This window comes from Nuphar pumila, chromosome 10, assembly GCF_984573655.1.
Source record: "Nuphar pumila chromosome 10, dmNupPumi1.hap1.1, whole genome shotgun sequence".
Taxonomy (NCBI): Eukaryota; Viridiplantae; Streptophyta; class Magnoliopsida; order Nymphaeales; family Nymphaeaceae; genus Nuphar; species Nuphar pumila.
The window spans coordinates 107078647-107099896 of NC_143258.1; the positions used below are offsets into that span (position 1 = coordinate 107078647).

At 38.0% G+C, this 21250-nt stretch overlaps 2 protein-coding genes across 2 annotated transcripts; one reads left to right on the forward strand and one right to left on the reverse strand.

Moving 5' to 3' along the window:
• Positions 1-7705: 7705 nt before the first annotated feature.
• LOC149827813 (inhibitor of trypsin and hageman factor-like) lies at positions 7706-9270 on the reverse strand. Its single transcript, XM_090018255.1, has 2 exons — positions 9128-9270; positions 7706-7963 (listed from the first exon to the last, which is right to left on the reverse strand). The coding sequence occupies exons 1-2, from the start codon at positions 9144-9146 to the stop codon at positions 7767-7769; spliced, it is 216 nt and encodes a 71-aa protein (XP_089874381.1). The 5' UTR covers positions 9147-9270; the 3' UTR covers positions 7706-7766.
• Positions 9271-14233: 4963 nt separating this feature from the next.
• Positions 14234-15709, forward strand: LOC149827814 (inhibitor of trypsin and hageman factor-like). The gene is made up of 2 exons (XM_090018256.1): positions 14234-14284; positions 15452-15709. Exons 1-2 carry the CDS (start codon positions 14266-14268, stop codon positions 15646-15648), a joined length of 216 nt encoding a protein of 71 aa, XP_089874382.1. The 5' UTR covers positions 14234-14265; the 3' UTR covers positions 15649-15709.
• Positions 15710-21250: the final 5541 nt, after the last annotated feature.

Consider the following 21250-nt stretch of genomic DNA (forward strand, 5'->3'; position numbering starts at 1 on the left):
GTGTGTTAAGGGTGTCAATGGGTCGGACCTCCACCAGAAATGGGTGGGACCATACCCAAATCCAATTAGGATGGCTGGTACCAGATCCTGACTCGGGTTTGACTGGATCCTTCATAAGAAAAACCGTACCTGGATTCAAATAAAGATTATGTGGATCAGACCCGGTTCATACTAAAAAAAATAACATATATTTTTTTATATTTTTTACATTGAAAATATAATTTTTATATTTTTTTACATTGAAAATTTGTGTGATCTTAATTGAAACTTGGGCCAGACCCCGGGTTTGGTATTCTTCAAAACCATGTCTGTCTGAGGAGTGAAAATAGGTTACTCAACCTCGCATGTTCCATCATGGAACAACAAAAAATGGATCATAAAGCAAGTGTTTGACTTGGGATCCAAATCCAGATACCATTATTAGCAGACGCATTTAGTGATGCACAACAAGCCGAGCTAGCTCGAGCTTGGCTGGGGCTCGACCTGGCTCAAGCTTGTCTCTGAAAGTAAATGAGCTTAGCTTGTGCACAAGTCCAGGCTTAATGATCACATAAACGAGCCGAGCTTGATCAAGCCACTAAACTCGATAAAGCTCGAAAAGCTTGATTAGGCTTGTAAAACTAGTATATATAAAATATGTACAAAAATATAAACAACAGCTAATGTTTCTCTAATGGGCATTGATAAAAGAGAAACAGGAAAAAATGATAATTCTTATTTCACAGAATGTGTGTATCATTTGCTTCTACATACAGTACATTAATATATGCGTTAATAGGAATACAAAAAAGAAGAAGAGTTCTATATTCTACAGAGTTCTACATAGGGCGATAATCCTAATCTGGAGTCTCAAATATTGGTCGGTGGTCAAGAGTTGGAGATGGACGATAACTCGGTATGAGTTATCCGATAACAATCTGTAACCACCAGACGATGACACGATAACTCACGATAGAGTTATGTCATGACTAATACGCCCCCTTCAAATTGGAGCATGTGGATCGAGCATGCCCAACTTGGTCTTCAAAAGTGATAGGAGCACACTAACCAAGGCTTTTTTTAAAATATCAGCACACTGGGAGTGAGTCAGAACAAACTGAGTATTAATGAGCTCACTTTGAATTTTCTCCCAAATAAGGTGACAGTCGACTTTAATGTGTTTGGTGAGTTCATGATAGACAGGGTTGGCGGCAATATGCAAAGCGGCTTGATTATCGCAAAAGAGGGTCATGGGCTGAGGATGAGAGATGCCAAAGTTAGTAAGGATTTGATCCAAATAAGCTCACAAGTGGAGAGGGCCATGGAACGATACTCGGCCTCTACAGAAGAGCGAGCGAGAGATAGTTGATTGTTTCTTAAACTTTTAGGAAATCAAACTCAAGCTGAGCATCATGCAATATCCAGAGGTAAACCTACGAGTGATGGGGCAAGAGGCCCAATTGGAGTCAGAATAGCCAAGAACAATCATCGGACCAGATGCATTCATTAAGATGTCGTGACCCAGGGTGCCTGTGAGGTAGCGCAGTATCCGGAGAGCTGCATCCATGTGAGGAGTGCGTGGTTGACTGGAGAACTGGCTTAAGAGATGCACGACATAGGTGATGTCAAGATGAGTAATGGTGAGATAAATTGATCTACCAATCAACCGATGAAACATGCTCGGGTCTTCCAAGATCGAACCAACAGTACTGTTGAATTTTGAATGTTGTTCCATGGGAAAGGAGCATGGCAATTAGAACCAAGATATCCCATGTCATCCAGAATATCTAAAGCATACTTGCGTTGAGAAAGAAAATTTCCTGATTTGGAGTGAGCTACTTTAATATCCAAGAAATATTTGAGAATACTGAGATCTTTAAGGCAAAATTGCCGATGTATATTTTGTTTGAGGGCATAAATCTGATCGAGAGTGTCACCTGCAATAATGATATTATCTACATCGACCAAGTGGAATAAGTAAGAACTAGACTCGATTTTAGAAAATAAAGAATAGTCGGACTTCGATTGAACGAAACCAATTCCTTGTAAATAGGAGGAGAGCTTGGCAAACTAGTTATGTGAAGACTGTTTGAGACCGTAAAGGGACTTGTGTAGTCGGCAAACTGAAGGTGCCCCCTGACGAGAAAATCTGGGAGGAAGCCACATGTAAACTTCTTCATCAAGATTGCCCTAGAGAAAAGTATTGTTGGCATCGACTTGAAAGAGGTGCCAATGACAAATAGAGGCAATGGCAAGAAGGCAATGAACAATGACCATCTTGGCAACGGGAGAAAAAGTCTCATGATAATTGAGGCCTTCAATTTGAGTGTAACCTTTGGCAACCATGTGAGCTTTGTATCATTCAATGGATCCATCAAACCAAAATTTAATTTTATAGACCCATTTGCAATCAACAGGATGCTTACCTTCAAGTAGAGTTGTCATCATCCAGGTGTGGTTCTCCTCAAGTGCTCGAAGGCTTGAGTGATGGCGGCTAAAAAGGTACGGTGGGAAGGAGAGAAGCGGTGATAGGTAAGGTGATGATATAGAGGATGATGAGTGTTGGGACACTACAACAAAGCAGTAGATTAGCGACGATCACATTCCGTCGCTATGCCTCTTAGCGACGGATTAGCGACGACGAGGCGACGGTATGCTTATGTCGCGAATTTTTCGACGCTAATTGGCGACAGATTTATTCTGTCGCCAGGTCCGTCGCTAATTGCGACGGACTAACGAGCGCTGTATTCCGTCGCCAATCTGCTGGTACTAAACGACGACCACGGCTTGGCGACGGATTTACGTCCGTCGCTAGATTTATATGAATAGCGACGGATGGTTCCGTCGCAAACACGAAAAAAAATTTAAAAAAATTTATTTGGAAATTAAATACCGAGAACGGTACAATTTATATTTCCTATACAATTTATATTTCCTGTAAATAAAAAACCAACCACACAAAAAATTTCATATAAAAAGAATCTACAACAATTAATCGTTCCACCTTAAAATTAACAAGTTTAATTATTTACAATTCAACAATTACAATTAGGAAACATAAAAAAATAGAACTTCTTCAACATAGTTCTCTAATCATCATCAAGATTTTGTGCGTCTTCTTGTTCATTGCCTTCATCTGTCCCTTCAGCTCCGCTACGCTGATTATCGCTATAAGCCTACACAAGAAAACAACAGTCACTATTGATAAACAAAATATAATGAAATAAATTACATATTATATGTGATTCTATCATGTGCTCATGTGTGTTCTAAGGCAATAAAAAAACTCTATATGCGATTCTATCATGCTCATATGTGCTCTAAGACATGCAAAAAGTTATATATGTGATTCTATCATGCTCATATATGTGCTAAGGCAGTCAAAAAATTAAATATGTGATTATAGCATGTTCATATGTGTTCTAAGGCAGCTAGAAAAACTCTATATGTGATTCTACCATGCTCAGATGTGCTTAAGGCAAGCAAAAAACTATATATGTGATTCGATCATGCTCGTATGTGTGCTAAGGCAGTCAAAAAATTGAATATGTGATTATAGCATGCTCATATGTGCTCTAAGGCAGGCAAAGGAAAATTTTTTATATGTGATTCTATCATAAATGATATATGTTCTAAGGCAGTAAAAAAACTCTATATGTGATTTTTGCATGCTCATATGTGTTTTAAGGTAGTCAAAAAACTGAATATGTGATTATAACATGCTCATATGTGTTCTTAGGCAGTCAAAAAATTGAATATGTGATTATAGCATGCTCATATGTGCTCTAAGGCAGGCAAAAAAACTTTATATGTGATTATAGCATGCTCATATGTGCTCTAAGGCAATAAAAAAACTCTATATGTTATTATAGCATGCTCATATGTGCTCTAAGGCAATAAAAAAACTCTATATGTGATTCTATCATGCTCATATGTGTGCTAAGGCAGTCAAAAAACTGAATATGTGATTATAACATGCTCATATGTGTTCTTAGGCAGTCAAAAAACTGAATATGTGATTATAGCATGCTCATATGTGTTCTAATGCAGTCAAAAAAACTTTATATGTAATTCTATCATGCTCATATGTGTTCTTAGGCAGTCAAAAAACTGAATATGTGATTATAGCATGCTCATATGTGCTCTAAGGCAGGAAAAAAGATTTATATGTTATTATAGCATGCTCATATGTGCTCTAAGGCAATAAAAAAACTCTATATGTTATTATAGCATGCTCATATGTGCTCTAAGGCAGGCAAAAAACTTTATATGTGATTCTATCATGCTCATATGTGCTCTAAGGCAGGCAAAAAGTTATATATGTGATTCGATTATGCTCATATGTGTTCTAAGGCAGGCAAAAAAACTTTATATGTGATTATAGCATGCTCATATGTGCTCTAAGGCAATAAAAAAATTGTATATGTTATTATAGCATGCTCATATGTGCTCTAAGGCAATAAAAAAACTTTATATGTGATTATAACATGCTCATATGTGCTCTAAGGCAATAAAAAAACTCTATATGTTATTATAGCATGCTCATATGTGCTCTAAGGCAGGCAAAAAACTTTATATGTGATTCTATCATGCTCATATGTGCTCTAAGGCAGGCAAAAAGTTATATATGTGATTCGATTATGCTCATATGTGTTCTAAGGCAGGCCAAAAAACTTTATATGTGATTATAGCATGCTCATATGTGCTCTAAGGCAATAAAAAAACTCTATATGTTATTATAGCATGCTCATATGTGCTCTAAGGCAATAAAAAAACTCTATATGTGATTCTATCATGCTCATATGTGTGCTAAGGCAGTCAAAAAACTGAATATGTGATTATAACATGCTCATATGTGTTCTTAGGCAGTCAAAAAACTGAATATGTGATTATAGCATGCTCATATGTGTTCTAAGGCAGTCAAAAAAACCTTATATGTAATTCTATCATGCTTATATGTGTTCTTAGGCAGTCAAAAAACTGAATATGTGATTATAGCATGCTCATATGTGCTCTAAGGCAGGCAAAAAGTTATATATGTGATTCGATTATGCTCATATGTGTTCTAAGACAGACAAAAAACTAAATATGTGATTATACCTGAGAGGGACCTGGAATCAAAGATCTCCTTTCCAGAACAGCGGCCTTGATCTCATTTCGGAGAAAGGGGGCGACGGTGTCATGGAAGTAGTTATTCAGTGATTCCGTAACGATCTGGCGTACATCATCACCCGAAAGAATAGTCTGCTGCTTGGAGCTTATGTCGGTGCAAGAAGTCGGTGAGCCGTAACTGGAAGAAGCAATAACTGGTGAAGTGTTCATATTACTCTCAAACCCGAACACGCGACCTTTTTTGGGTTCACCTGCTGCAGTCACCCATGCTGTAGGATCAAATGATGGATGCTGAGTAGCGTCAGCGCCATATCGCTCTACCATAATACCGTGTGACCTATTCTTGTTTCACCGAGAGTGTGCAGTAGGCAGCAATGGTAATTTTAAATGGAGGTGCCAGGTGTTGATCACGACACCAAATGTGGATATTGTTTGAAGGGGCTGTCCCAAGTATACAAAGGGTCCACTGCAGAATACGCAGTGAGCTGAGAGAAGTTAAACAAAAACAAAAAAACATAGCACATCGACTAGGTCAATGAATTGCTATTAATTAATGGGATAGAAATGGTTGTAGTCTCAGGACGACAACTCGCCGTTCCTACTACCTTGAAATGGAACTTGATATGTAAGTTGTAAAGAAGGTATGATTAACCCGCCAATCAAAAAAATATGCAAATTAATGGAATCAGTTATTCATTGATAAGATTATGCACTAACAAATAAGTAGCTTATTAACTATTTTAATCATATCAAAATATAAATATAAAAATAATATTTTGATTCCAATTAATCATTTCAAGTTGAAATAAAAAGACATGAAGTATATATCACATTAAAAAACATGTTCGGTTTCTAATAGTGGATCGGATTTCAATGGGTTTGGTTTGGGTCTGCCCACATGTAAAATGGGTTTGGGTTCATAATCGGTTCAGGTATGAAGTGGGTTCGGGTTTAGGCCAGTTCAAGAATAAAACAAGTTTTGGTACATATTCAGGTTGGATTTGGGTAAGTTCGGTTTTACATTATATAGAACAATTTGAGTTAAGTATGAAACATGGGGTGGGTCCAGACGAGTTCGGGACTTCATTTACAATACTCAAGATGTAACCCATTTTTTTTACAGGGCAGCTATCCCCTACTCTCTTTGAGAGAGAGAGAGAGTCCATGATCCAAAATCTAAAGCTTTATATGGACCATCCAATTATCCACAGTTGGACGATCCAAGATTATATTGCCATAAATCTCTCTCTGTCATCGGTACATCTAACCTCATACATGTGACTAAATTACATGATTCATTTAGTGAAGATCTGCTTTTGGACCTTCAAATTCTAATACACAAGCCAACTAAATAAAATGATTCATTTAGTGAAGAAATATTTTTTTATAGTAAGAATTAGTCATGTAAAACATATCTACGTTATCAGATTAAGCCAAAACAACTTGCACTTTATTAATTTTTCAGATCAACCGCGTGTGTGGCATTCGAGTATGACTGGAAATTGTACATCAATATAAGTTAACGGGTTTGGGCATGTATGGAGTAGCATATAATCCGGTCGGTGTTGGGGCAGTGTGGAGCATGATATAAATTCTTAATTTCTGCAAATCCAACTTTGTTCATAGTTAGTGGAGGGTTGTAGGGGGTTTGTTCTCCCCTACCCTTTAGGTAGGGGTTTGCGGGCGTTAGCTCCCGAGGTGATTTTTTGGAAGGTAGTTATGTAATTTTACCTTAAACTCCTTGTTATATTAAGCAACACTAGTAGACTACTTATAAAACTCGTAGATTCTTATTTAAATGAGGCAATCCGGCTCTTGTATTGTATCACAATCAATGAAGAAGAAGGCTCAATGTTGTCATGGATGTAGGCAAGCATTGTCGAACTACGTAAAATCTTTGTTTTTCATGTGTGGTTGTTTTCTCTTTTTGCTTATTTTTGTTTGTTTCTTCGATCCATTGATAGTTCGAACAGTCGTTCCCTAAGAGTCGGGTCTTCAATGAACCCATTCTTTAATGAGGCATAAGAATTAAACCTAGAATCAACCAATTTTTATTCTGGTCCGGGTTCAGATTTGGTTATGTCTGAAAAATGTCATATGGGCTAAGGAGTTAGGATGTAATCAGTTCAGGTCATAACGGGTTCGGGTTTCAGCTCTGATCGGTATTCTAGATCCTCATTTTTTGTCATTTTTTACAGGTTTGGTGATTGTCATGTATATTTTGGATTTGGTTTCAACCCTACCTCATTGGATTTTATTTGAATCTAGGTTTGGATTTGGATCCCTTTCAAGGAAAAGTAGCTTCGCTTGGATGAAGGTGTCAAAGACCTATTCACTAACAAGCATTTTTAGGAATGTGGTTTCCCTTCTATCTTAATGGGGTGATGATTCACCTTCGGTTAGTGTACATAACATGATCTTATGATCTTATTATCCTTTTAATAATTATTTTCCTTCGCTCAAGAGAGAGAGAGAGAACCATGAAAGGAAGGTTCTGGAAATCAATCTCTAAAGAGCTTCCAGTGCATGGTTTTGGAGAAACAAATTTCAAAAGTAATTTTAATTTATTGCAATTTATTGGTATATACAAAGTTGTAGTAGCACAACCATGACATTGTATAGCAAGCCAATTTATTCATTAACCATAGGTATGTTGTTACATAGAAACATCCCATTTACCCTATAGTGGGGACCTGAATAACTGTCCCATTCCTCTTGCTAACCCATACCCATACCCTGTCACAGCGAAAATCTAAAGGTACACCTGAACCTTCTTCAACGATATTGGCCATAACATTAGGGTTCTCCCTCTCAATGGTGGTTGCAGCAATTTGCCCATACTTGCCTACCAATTCTGGCCAAGAACTCTTACCTGCACCAAAATTGTTTCATCTCCTTATTAGCATCTCATGGTCTAGCATAAAAGCAGCAAACAATGAAACAAAACAATTGCTAGTTGCTGTTAAGCCATACAATGCAGTGCAATTGGGCCAGTCCAAATCTGCCATACCAAGAGCCAGACTTGCTTCAGTGGCGAAATCAAGATCTAGGCTGGGTGGGCAGCCCTAGGATAGATGTTTTGATATACAGGGCTCCTCGTATTACGTCTTCTAGGAATTGATTTCTCATCAATTTCTTTCATGGTCTAATTCTTCCTATCCTGATATTAATGATATCTTTCCATTCTATCAAAAGAAAAAAGACCCACAATGATATATATATATATATATAATGTTTTGCTCTATTTCTAATGTAATTCTTGATTCTATGATTATAATTATTTTCATTTTTTTTAACATATGACCATTTAGGGTGTTCTTTTCCATATATTTATATATCAAAAGGTGGCTACCTTAATTTCTAAAACGCTTCCAACGCATAGTGACAAAAGTTAAAAACGGCAAAATATCGACAGCCAAAAAACTCATGAGAAATTGATTTCTTTTGAAAATTCTTGATTTTTTTTGGGAAAATCTCGGTAATAAAAATTTTTTGTTAAATTTTTTTATAATAAATTAAAAAATAAAACCACACAATTTTTCATGATAAATAGCCGATAGAAACATAAATATCACATTTAAAACACGACATTTATGTTTTTGACAAAAAACTTATGGGAAATTGCAAATATTGTGAGAAATTAACGTTTTTTAACTTTCGTGTAATTTCTTGCGATATTTTCATAAATCTCGCAAGATTAATCACTATGTTCCAACATTCCCAAGCAGCTACCACGTGGCCTGAGTTTTTGCCCATGGCTTGAAACCAGGGCCCACTCTCCTGTTGGGGGAGAGGCCTGATACAGGGAGGGGGCCAATTACTTAGCAAAGTGGGGGGTTGGTTTTCACCAGCTGGAAAAGGATAGCCATAGATACCCTGATATGCATCATTATCCAATTCCTGAAACGAAGAACAAAATGAAGATTCACCATGTCACCTCTATGATATGAGCAACGTACGATTTGCAGAACAAACCTTTTCATTCTGATGCAACACACCTATGTGACATGAATAATATATGGTCTCGAGGCCATACCTTTGCAAATGGATGCCATCTCTCTCTTTTTGAAGATGTTCACTTACTCTTATAGAAAGCCATTGCTAGTGGGTATTTATAGAGTTGGCTTGATAGTCATCCTTACCTTTTGTAATGTGGAAGCTTTGTTTGAATGTTGACTATATTTTGTCACCTTATGCTCTCTCTCTCTCTCTCTCTCTCGTTCTTATGCTTTTATTAGGAAGGATGGATAGGCTTGTATATGTATACGTCGGTTTGGTCCCATCTCTGAATTTTCTAACCTGGCCGTCTTAATTGAACGATGACCATATTGCTCCAAGCTTCATACCCTTCTCTCTCTCTCATTGAAAAGGATGATGTGCATGTGGTGTGTGTGTGAGTGTTGGACATTTAGAGATTTGGTTTGATAAAGACCACTGGTTTTTCATCAGCTGGTGCTCCTTTTTAATTGGAACTTGACCATGGCTTACGGCTTACGGTTTACGCCTCTTCAAATAGAAGATCCGGTACTCAAGACCAAATACTTAAAAGAAAAACAGAACGAGAGACAACAATGGACGTGGTTTTGCTGTCATAGTCTACGTCAACTCTGAAAGAGAGTTGGATATTGCATCCAATGGCCTAAAAGTACTTTTAGATTCTCGTATTTGTAAAGTGCCCCTGGATTAACGTAGTTTTCATTAAAAACAACGTGCCTTGACATATATAATATTTCAGTACGTGGATGAAAACATTTATATCCTTTATATTTGATGTTATATCTTAGAAAGACACATGGTAATGATTTTGGGTCAAATTTATTTTTCTATATGGAAAACATCTACAACAAAAAATGAGCAAGTTTGAATATTCGAAATGTTTTCCAAAAAAGCTCAGAATATCGTGATTTCATTTTCAAAGTATACAAAGGTAAACAATTTATTAAAAAAAAACCACAATGAAAAAAGCATCAATCCAAAACCGTTTTGTCATTCTTTCATGAAAAATCATGGTAAGAACAAGTTTTGTAATATTCCTGTGTTTCTGTTCCGAAACTTTAATTTGTTTTGGAGTTTTGAGACATGAAAAATCATGGTAAGAACCTGATATCGTTTGTTGTTTCTTCCTCTATCCGAGTTGGTGCATCACTATGTCCCAAAGTAGAACCCATTTTCGGTCATGCTACATCAAATATCAGGTTCACATATGCATTATCGTGCACCACATCCACCCTTGCGTCATAATTATTCCAAAATTCTTCACCATGAAACATTCAATTTTGATAACCACTAATAAAACTCTTCCTGTATAGGTGATGTCTAACACCATGAGGTTTTACAAATCGATTGTTCTTACAAATCGTGCAGGGGCATCTAATCTGATTGATAGGATCCACTATACTGACACTTGTTGTTGCAAATTCAATAAAATTGTTAACACCATCCACATATTCATGCGACATCTCATTATCAACTATCTTACGATACATCCATTCACGGTTTGCAGCCATTTTGTCCTAAAATATTACAGATATTTTCATCACTAGTTAAAAAAAATCTTAATAATGCTATGATGACACAAATATATTCATTTGAACGAAAAAATTATGATACAATTTCACATAGAAGACATAATCAAATAGAAAATAACTTCATGCAAGCATGGATACATAAACATCAAACATTACAATACATTCAAATCATTCATATCAAAACAATATCAAACATGTATCTGCAACAAACACACTCCAATATTCCGCTAACTACTACCATGCCTAGCATGAAATCCGTACTCCAAAAATAAAAACACTTCTATTCTCATACATTAAAGTCATGTTCAGCATGATCTCTAAACTCCATCAAAGCAGTCCTAGATATCCACAACTAAGTGAGTGTGTGAACAAAAAAATGTTGCATCTAATAAATTAAGATGCACTTGCATCACTTACTCACCTTGAGTATTTACCCGATTTGAATTGCTTTTCACCGAAAATTCTTTACAAGCACAATGCTCAGAGCTCCTAATATTTACTGAAAAACAGTTAAACCTATTGAAAATCACACCAAAAACTTAGTTGAATGCTAAAATAGATTAAAACAAAACAAAACAAAAATTGAAGCACCCCCTGCCTGTCAGAAAATCACAAAGGCACCCCCCTGCCTGTCAAAAACACACAGAGACAGGGGGACTTTGCCCCTTGCCTGTCAAAAAACCCGAGCGGCAGGGGCCGAGGCCCTTGCCAGACTGTAGGAGGCAGGGCCTCGCCCTCCCTGTCGGAAATCCCGAACGGTAGGGCCAAAGCCCCCATCAGACGGGAAGAGGCAGGGCCTCGCCCTGCCTCCTAGAAAGACCCGAGAGGCAGGGGTGCCTCTATGATTATGCTTACTTTAATATAATAAGAGGCTCTAGATTCGCCCCCTGCCTCACGAAGGAGAGGGTGGCAAAGGCAGGGGGCGAACCCCTGCCTGCCGGAAAATGAGGTTGTAGAGGCAAAGCCCCTACCTGACCAAGAGGAAAGAAGCAGGGGGTTGCTGGAAATCCAGAGGCGGCAGGGGGGCTCACCTCTGCATGCCTAAGGAAAACAGATGCAGGGGTGAGGCCCCTACCAAAAAACTCCAAAGGCGACTGGGAGGATCGCCCCTGCCAGATGAGGAAAAACATGGGTAGGGGCAGGGCCCCTGTCAGACATCCCAAGGTGGCAGAAGGCCTCACCCCTGCTTGTTTGGTAAATAACGGGGGCATGGGCTTTGCCCTTCGAAAACTGCAAAGGCGCCAGGGGCATTGCCCCTGCCTTTCAAAAAAAAATAGAGACAGGCAGGGGCTTTGCCCCTGCCTACCATAAAAACAAGAGGGGCAAGAGCATCACCCCTGTTGAAAAATAAGGCGGCAGGGGCGAAGCCCCTGTCTGATAGAGAGGAAAGAGGCAGGAGGGCTCAACCCTGCTTGACCAAGGAGAAAGGCGGCAGGGGCATCGCCCCTACCGGTCTGCTGAAAAACGTCAGGCGGCAGGGGCATCGCCCCTGCCGGTCTGCTGAAAAATGACAGGAGGCAGGGGCGACGCCCCTAGCGAAACAAGATGAAGAAGAGGAAGGGCGAGAAGGAGATGAAGAAGAAGAAGAAGACTGGGGGAGGGAGTTACCTGAGAGACTGGGGGGCGATCGCCGGTATCCGGAGAGAGGGACGGGGCGGTAGCCAGAGGGCGTGAGGGGGGAAGTCGTCGGTAGCCGGAGAGAGGGAGGGGGTGGTAGCCGGAGAGAGGACGGAAAGCAGAGCGGGTGAGAGAGAGAGAGAGAGGCGCGGGTGAGAGTAAAAAATTTTTTGATTTCGTGCCCTAGGGGGATTTACATCGAAAGTTAGCGACGGAATATTTCCATCGCAAATGCCCTCGCTAACTAGCGACGGGATTATTCCATCGTTATATCCATCGCTAAGTGCAACGGGTTTTGCGACATAAAATTTCAGTCGCGAATCCGTCGCTACTTAGCGACGAATGTTTTTCTGTTGCTAATTTCGTAAATATTTATGAACGTAGCGACAGATATTTTTCTCTCGCTAATCCGTCGCAACTTTGCGATGGAAAAATTCTGTCGCAAAAGTTCGTCGCTATTTGGCATTTTTCTTGTAGTGTTGGTTTTATCCTTTGAAAAGGAAATCTCAATTCTTCAGTAGCTTTGTTCACTTTAGAAATTTCATTAAATGTCAGTTTGGTAAAAAATAAATAAATTTTTTAATGCAATGGAGGAGGAGAATTTGAAAATGAAACATTTAGATAATCTCGGCATAAAAAGGCAAGTTTCATGTCTCAAAACTCCAAAACAAATTAAAGTTTCGGAACAGAAACACAGGAATATTACAAAACTTGTTCTTACCATGATTTTTCATGAAAGAATGACAAAACGGTTTTGGATTGATGCTTTTTTCATTGTGATTTTTTTTAACAAATCGTTTACCTTTGTATACTTTGAAAATGAAGTCACCATATTCTGCGCTTTTTTGGTAAACATTTAGAATATTCAAACTTGTTCATTTTTTGTTGTAGATGTTTTCCGGAAAAAATAAATTTGACCCAAAATCATTACCATGTGTCTTTCTAAGATATAACATCAAATATAAAGGATATAAATGTTTTCATCCACGTACTGAAATATTATATATGTCAAGGCACGTTGTTTTTAATGAAAACTATGTTAATCCAGCGGCACTTTACAAATACGAGAATCTAAAAGTACTTTTAGGCCATTGGATGCAATATCCAACTTTCTCTTTCAGAGTAGACGTAGGCTATGACAGCAAAACCACGTCCATTGTTGTCTCTCGTTCTGTTTTTCTTTTAAGTATTTGGTCTCGAGTACCGGATCTTCTATTTGAAGAGGCGTAAACCGTAAGCCAATTATATGGTCAAGTTCCAATTAAAAAGGAGCACCAGCTGAGGAAAAACCAGTGGTCTTTATCAAACCAAATCTCTAAATGTCCAATACTCACTCACCCACCACATGCACAGCATCCTTTTCAATGAGAGAGAGAGAGAGAGAGAGAGAGAGAGAGAGAGAGAGGTATGAAGCTTGAAGCAATATGGTCATCGTTCAATTAAGACGGCCAGGTTAGAAAATTCAGAGATGGGACCAAACCAACGTATACATATACAAGCCTATCCATCCTTCCTAATAAAAGGATAAGAACAAGGAGAGAGAGAGAGAGAGAGAGAGAGAGAGAGAGAGAGAGAGAGAGAGAGAGAGAGAGACCAAATCTATAAATACCCACTAGCAATGCCTTTCTATATATATATATAGAGAGAGAGGGGTATGAAGCTTGAAGCAATATGGTCATCGTTCAATTAAGACGGCCAGGTTAGAAAATTCAGAGATGGGACCAAACCAACGTATACATATACAAGCCTATCCATCCTTCCTAATAAAAGGATAAGAACAGGGAGAGAGAGAGAGAGAGTGAGAGACCAAATCTATAAATACCCACTAGCAATGCCTTTCTATAGAGAGAGAGAGAGCATAAGGTGACAAAATCCTTCATGATGGTTGGAACCGTTAGGAAAATATAGTCAACATTCAAACAAAGCTTCCACATTACAAAAGGCAAGGATGACTATCAAGCCAACTCTATAAATACCCACTAGCAATGGCTTTCTATAAGAGTAAGTGAGCATCTTCAAAAAGAGAGAGATGGCATCCATTTGCAAAGGTATGGCCTCGAGACCATATATTATTCATGTCACATAGGTGTGTTGCATCAGAATGAAAAGGTTTGTTCTGCAAATCGTACGTTACTCATATCATAGAGGTGACATGGTGAATCTTCATTTTGTTCTTCGTTTCAGGAATTGGATAATGATGCATATCAGGGTATCTATGGCTATCCTTTTCCAGCTGGTGAAAACCAACCCCCCACTTTGCTAAGTAATTGGCCCCCTCCCTGTATCAGGCCTCTCCCCCAACAGGAGAGTGGGCCCTGGTTTCAAGCCATGGGCAAAAACTCAGGCCACGTGGTAGCTGCTTGCGAATGTTGGAACATAGTGATTAATCTTGCGAGATTTATGAAAATATCGCAAGAAATTACACGAAAGTTAAAAAACGTTAATTTCTCACAATATTTGCAATTTCCCATAAGTTTTTTGTCAAAAACATAAATGTCGTGTTTTAAATGTGATATTTATGTTTCTATCGGCTATTTATCATGAAAAATTGTGTGGTTTTATTTTTTAATTTATTATAAAAAAATTTAACAAAAAATTTTTATTACCGAGATTTTCCCAAAAAAAATCAAGAATTTTCAAAAGAAATCAATTTCTCATGAGTTTTTTGGCTGTCGATATTTTGCCGTTTTTAACTTTTGTCACTATGCGTTGGAAGCGTTTTAGAAATTAAGGTAGCCACCTTTTGATATATAAATATATGGAAAAGAACACCCTAAATGGTCATATGTTAAAAAAAATGAAAATAATTATAATCATAGAATCAAGAATTACATTAGAAATAGAGCAAAACATTATATATATATATATATATCATTGTGGGTCTTTTTTCTTTTGATAGAATGGAAAGATATCATTAATATCAGGATAGGAAGAATTAGACCATGAAAGAAATTGATGAGAAATCAATTCCTAGAAGACGTAATACGAGGAGCCCTGTATATCAAAACATCTATCCTAGGGCTGTCCACCCAGCCTAGATCTTGATTTCGCCACTGAAGCAAGTCTGGCTCTTGGTAGGGCAGATTTGGACTGGCCCAATTGCACTGCATTGTATGGCTTAACAACAACTAGCAATTGTTTTGTTTCATTGTTTGCTGCTTTTATGCTAGACCATGAGATGCTAATAAGAAGGAGATGAAACAATTTTGGTGCAGGTAAGAGTTCTTGGCCAGAATTGGTAGGCAAGTATGGGCAAATTGCTGCAACCACCATTGAGAGGGAGAACCCTAATGTTATGGCCAATATCGTTGAAGAAGGTTCAGGTGTACCTTTAGATTTTCGCTGTGACAGGGTATGGGTATGGGTTAGCAAGAGGAATGGGACAGTTATTCAGGTCCCCACTATAGGGTAAATGGGATGTTTCTATGTAAAAACATACCTATGGTTAATGAATAAATTGGCTTGCTATACAATGTCATGGTTGTGCTACTACAACTTTGTATATACCAATAAATTGCAATAAATTAAAATTACTTTTGAAATTTGTTTCTCCAAAACCATGCACTGGAAGCTCTTTAGAGATTGATTTCCAGAACCTTCCTTTCATGGTTCTCTCTCTCTCTTGAGCGAAGGAAAATAATTATTAAAAGGATAATAAGATCATAAGATCATGTTATGTACACTAACCGAAGGTGAATCATCACCCCATTAAGATAGAAGGGAAACCACATTCCTAAAAATGCTTGTTAGTGAATAGGTCTTTGACACCTTCATCCAAGCGAAGCTACTTTCCCTTGAAAGGGATCCAAATCCAAACCCAGATTCAAATAAAATCCGATGAGGTAGGGTTGAAACCAATCTGAAAGTGGATCTTCACTAAATGAATGATCATGCAATTTAGTTGGCTTATGTATTAGAATTTGAAGGTCCAAAAGCAGATCTTCACTAAATGAATCATGTAATTTAGTCACATGTATTAGGTTAGATGTATCGATGAGAGAGAGAGAGAGAGAGAGAGAGAGAGAGAGAGAGAGAGAGAGAGAGAGAGAGATTTATGGCAATATAATCTTGGATCATCCAACTGTGGATAATTTGATGGTCCATATAAAGCTGCAGATTTTGGATCATGGACTCTCTTTCTCTCTCTCAAAGAGAGTAGGGGATAGCTGCCAACCCCTTATCGGTGAAGCAGGTTATATGTTCCCCCCTCGAACAGGGCAGTTAGCTACATCTCATGTTCGGGGGTCCCAAAGAGCACCACGTATGTAAGCATGTGCGTCTCGTATCCCCATGTTTGTCAGCATTAATTAGCATTGGAGTTTGATGCGATTGCAAAGACTTAAGTACCCTCTCCTCCATTGGTGCCAAAAAAAATGATGATTCTTGAAAAGGAGTGGTTGTAAAGACTTAAGTGCCCCGAAAAAAGATTATTTAAAACTCAGTCTCTGCACTGCAGGATTATCTGAGAAAGAAATCTCCCCTGGAGGAGGCCATGAACATCAACCCTCTCACTCTCTCTCTCTCCCTTCTCTTTCTGCTTCTATGCACATCCAACAGAAGATCTTACATTGCCCCATCAAGCACCGACTGACCTGCACATTGACTGTTGTGGAGCCTGATTCAGAGTTTTTACCCTTACAGGAGGAGGGTTTGGGGGCTCATCCCAGCGTGGGTAGCATCATTCAACTAAATGAGTTGTAGATCCTGATTCAGAGTTTTTACCCTTACAGGCGAGGGGTCTGGGGGCTCCTCCCAGCGTGGGCAGCATCATTTAACTTGAAGATTTGTGGAGTCTGATTTAGAGTTTTTACCCTTACAGAAAGGGGGGTCTGAGAGCTCCTCCCAGCGTGGGTAGCATCATTCAACTTGAAGAGTTATGGAGTCTGATTCAGAGTTTTTACCCTTACAGAAGGGGGGTCTGAGGGCTCCTCCCAGCGTGTTCATGGCCTTTTGCCCTTACAGGAGGGGGGTCCGGGGGCTCATCAACCCTCTCACTCTCTCTCTCCCTTCTATTTCTGCTTTTGTGCACATCCATCAGAAGATCCTATATTGCTTCATCAAGCACCGACTGACCTGCACATTGACTGTTGTGGAGCCTGATTCAGAGTTTTTACCCTTACAGGAGAGGGGTCTGGGGGCAACTTTTGTATAATCATTTACTGTTGACAAACCAGTTCTTAATTTTTTTGGATGTCATGCTGAATATGAACCCGAGCCAATCGATGAGCTGCCTCTAAATTTATTCGACTCTGGGTCCTTACTGCACTTGAAGTTGAGTCGTATTTTTTGTTGTTCGATGGGTGGTGAGGCCCTCCTCTACTCTCTCAAGACTCTTAGCTTGAGCAATCTTTCTTTTGATGATTGTGGTTGTAATGTATCGTTGAAGTTAAAATGGAGAATGAAATGACAATAGAAATTACTTAAAATTTACAGGAATAAACTAGACTCAATAACAAAGACACCACTCTTTACGGATTTAAAATATGACCTCCGGTTAGGGAGATATGGCCCTGACAAATTGGTCCTAATTCGGGTAACGATTTACAGCGATTTGCTTACTGAATAACACTATAAATCGCTATAGCGATTTGCGAAAGACACTACAAATCGCTATAGTGATATCCAAAAACACTATAAATCGCTATATTGATTTGCGAAAGACACTACAAATCGCTATAGTGAGATCCAAAAACACTATAAATCGCTATAGCGATTTGCGGAAGACATTACAAATCGTTGTTGAAAAGCCGGATAACACTATAAATCGTTGTGGGGCTCGTTGGAGACCCGAAAATACTACAAATCGCTGTAGGAAAGCCCGATTACACTATAAATCATTGTTGAAAAGCAGGGATCCGCGTCGGGGGGAGCCCCCGGACCCCCCTCCTGTAAGGGCAAAAACTCTAAATCAGGCTCCACAATGAATCAAGTTGAATGATGCTACCAACGCTGGGAGGAGCCCTCAGACCCCCCCTTCTGTAAGGGTAAAAACTCTGAATCAGACTTCACAACTCTTCAAGTTGAACGATGCTACAGTCAGTGTGCAGGTCAGTAGGTGTTTGATGGAGCAATGTAGGATCGTCTGTTGAATGTGCACAGAAGTAGAGAGAGAAGGGTTTAACAGTGTTTTACGGAGAGAGAAGAAGTTGATTTCTTCTCTAGAGAGAGAGGGGGGGTTTTACAGTGTTTTACGGAGAAAGAATAAGAAGACTTTAAAGAGTCAACATCATCCTCGACTTTCTGGATAGAGAACATGTTTGTCCTTTTTTTGAACTGTTTGTTTTTTCTTTTTTGAATGAAAGGCATTTTTGTTATTTTCTCAAACCATCACTTTATGAGAAAAATAGCAAGAAAGGGTACTTAAGTCTTTGCAACAACACCAGAGTCCGATGCAAAGTTATGTCAACATACACGGGAATACGAGCCCCATGTGCTTGTATATGTGGTGCTCATTCAAAGCCCCGAACACAGACGTGGGATTCAGTGAATCATCGGGGGGGGGGACATACACCACTCTCTCCCTTATCGGGGTATGCCACATGTGTGTCCATTGCACATACGATAAACACCTTATGAATAGTGCCACTTAAACAGTCGTTAGCGAATGTCCATTGCACATACGATATAGGGAGGGGGGGGGGGGTTGTTGTGTGTGTGTGTGCTGCGTTCGTACCTTCTTTTGTGACATGCAAACGACCCCTAAAATCTTCCGACTCCAACAACGTAGTTAGGTTTTTTATAAGGTTTGAAAATCAATGTTTTAAAATTTGTATACATATTTAAGTTGAAAACATCACATTTTTCAGCAATAAACATGATGCAAGTGTCATTTTGTACCAAATCGGCAATGCCAAACACATCTGTAGGGTTAAAGTTGTGAAAACACCTCGAAAACCCCATTTTGCTCGCAACAGGCTCCTAAATTTAGTAAGCACCAACTGTTTTTCATCATGGGTGGACAAGTACATATATGAAACTAGTTTTTATTTTTAGAAAGATTCAACCTTATTAAAATAACTAAAAATATTCTTAAAAGAATGATATTTTTTAAATACATGTTACTTTTTGGGGCATTATAAGTCTTTTGAACTTGAGGAAAATAAAAAGTCAAATGCCTTTTTCAAAAATGTAAGTTTATGAGCCGATCAAATTTACCTTTTTTGCTTAAAAAAGTAATCATGTATTTTTAAGAATATTATTTTTTATAATATTTTAATCATTTTAATAAGATTTATAAATACATCTAAGGTTAAATTTAACTAGCTTAATGTTAGATTAACTATATATATATATATATATATATATATATATATATATATATATATATATATATATATATATATATGAGTAGGGTGTAGCTACCTGCCTATCAGTCTTTTGATTTTTTTTCATACCTAACCAGTAACCACAGATGTATTGTAAATGATGACTTTATAGTAAGTAATTGTTTAATCATCTACATAGCTTGGTTTTCATAAGGTTTGAAAATCGATGATGAATTATTTTCATAAATATTCAAGCTGAAAATTTGATATTTTTACTGAAAAACACAATACAAGTATCATTTTCTTGCAAACCAACCCATGTTGAATTCATCCGCAGGGTCAAATTTATGAAAAAATGCCCTTAAAACATCCGTCTGCTTGTAGGAGCCTCCTATATATATATATATATATATATATATATATATATATATATATATAGAGAGAGAGAGAGAGAGAGAGAGAGAGAGAGAGAGAGAGAGAGAGAGAAATCGTCGTCCATCATGCACATGATGGACAGTTAGTGCACAAAAACGCTAAAATTGTGAAAAATGCTTAAAACAAAAAAGAGGGTTTTAGCGGGACCTTTAGCGACGCTTCAAAGCATCCTAATACCGCAGCAGGGGATGCACCTAATATTAACTAAAACTTTTAGGGCCACTAAATTTTTTTTTGCACTTTTTTACAGTTTTTGCCCTTTTTTGTGTTTTTGCCTGCTTACAGCCCATCACGCACGCATTGGACGGTCAGCGCACGTGTATTTTTGTTTAGGCTGCTATGGATCAAACAGCTCTCTCTCTCTCTCTCTCTCTCTCTCTCTCTCTCTCTCTATCTATATATATATATATATATAGTTTGGTTAAATCATATCCTAGGTACTTTTATATTGCATCTATATTAGTTGTCCATGCTATTTATTGTTTTTAACTTTAACCAATTGGGTTCTATAAACCTTTTTTTGTTAAGATTGCAACTTCCAATTTGGGGTGTCACTAAGTCGTGTATACGTAACCTAACCCGATATCCTAAATCCATTATACCCAACCTGACCCATTAATTTTAGTTGACCCATGAGTTCGATCGAATTCAAAATGTAGACTTGTAAAGAAAATGGGTTACATCATGAGTATTGTAAATGAAGACCCAAACTCGAATGGACCCACCCCATGTTTCATACTTAACTCAAATTGTTCTATATATATAATGTAAAACCCAACTTAGCCAAATCCAACCCGAGTATGTACCAAAACTTGTTTTATTCTTGAACTGGCCTAAACCCGAACCCACTTCATACCTGAACGGATTATGTACCCAAACCCATTTTATATGTGGACAGACCCAAACCAAACCCATTGAAATCCGACCCACTATTAGAAACCAAACCTGTTTTTTAATGTGATATATACTTAATGTCTTTTTATTTCAACTTGAAATGATTAATTCGAATCAAAATATTAATTTTATATTTAGATTTTGATATGATTAAAATAGTTAATAAGCTTCTTATTTGTTAGTGCATAATCTTCTCAATGAATAGCTGATTCCGTTAATTTTCATATTTTTTGATTGGCGGGATATTAACTCTAAAATATCAATCATATCTTCTTCTTTTTTTTGAGAAGAAAGGCAAAGTTATTCATGAAATATAATTATCGTACATCTTTACAGCTTACATAGCAAGTTCCATATCAAGGTAGTAGGAACGGAGAGTTGTCGTCCTGAGCCTACAACCATTTCTACCCCATTAATTAA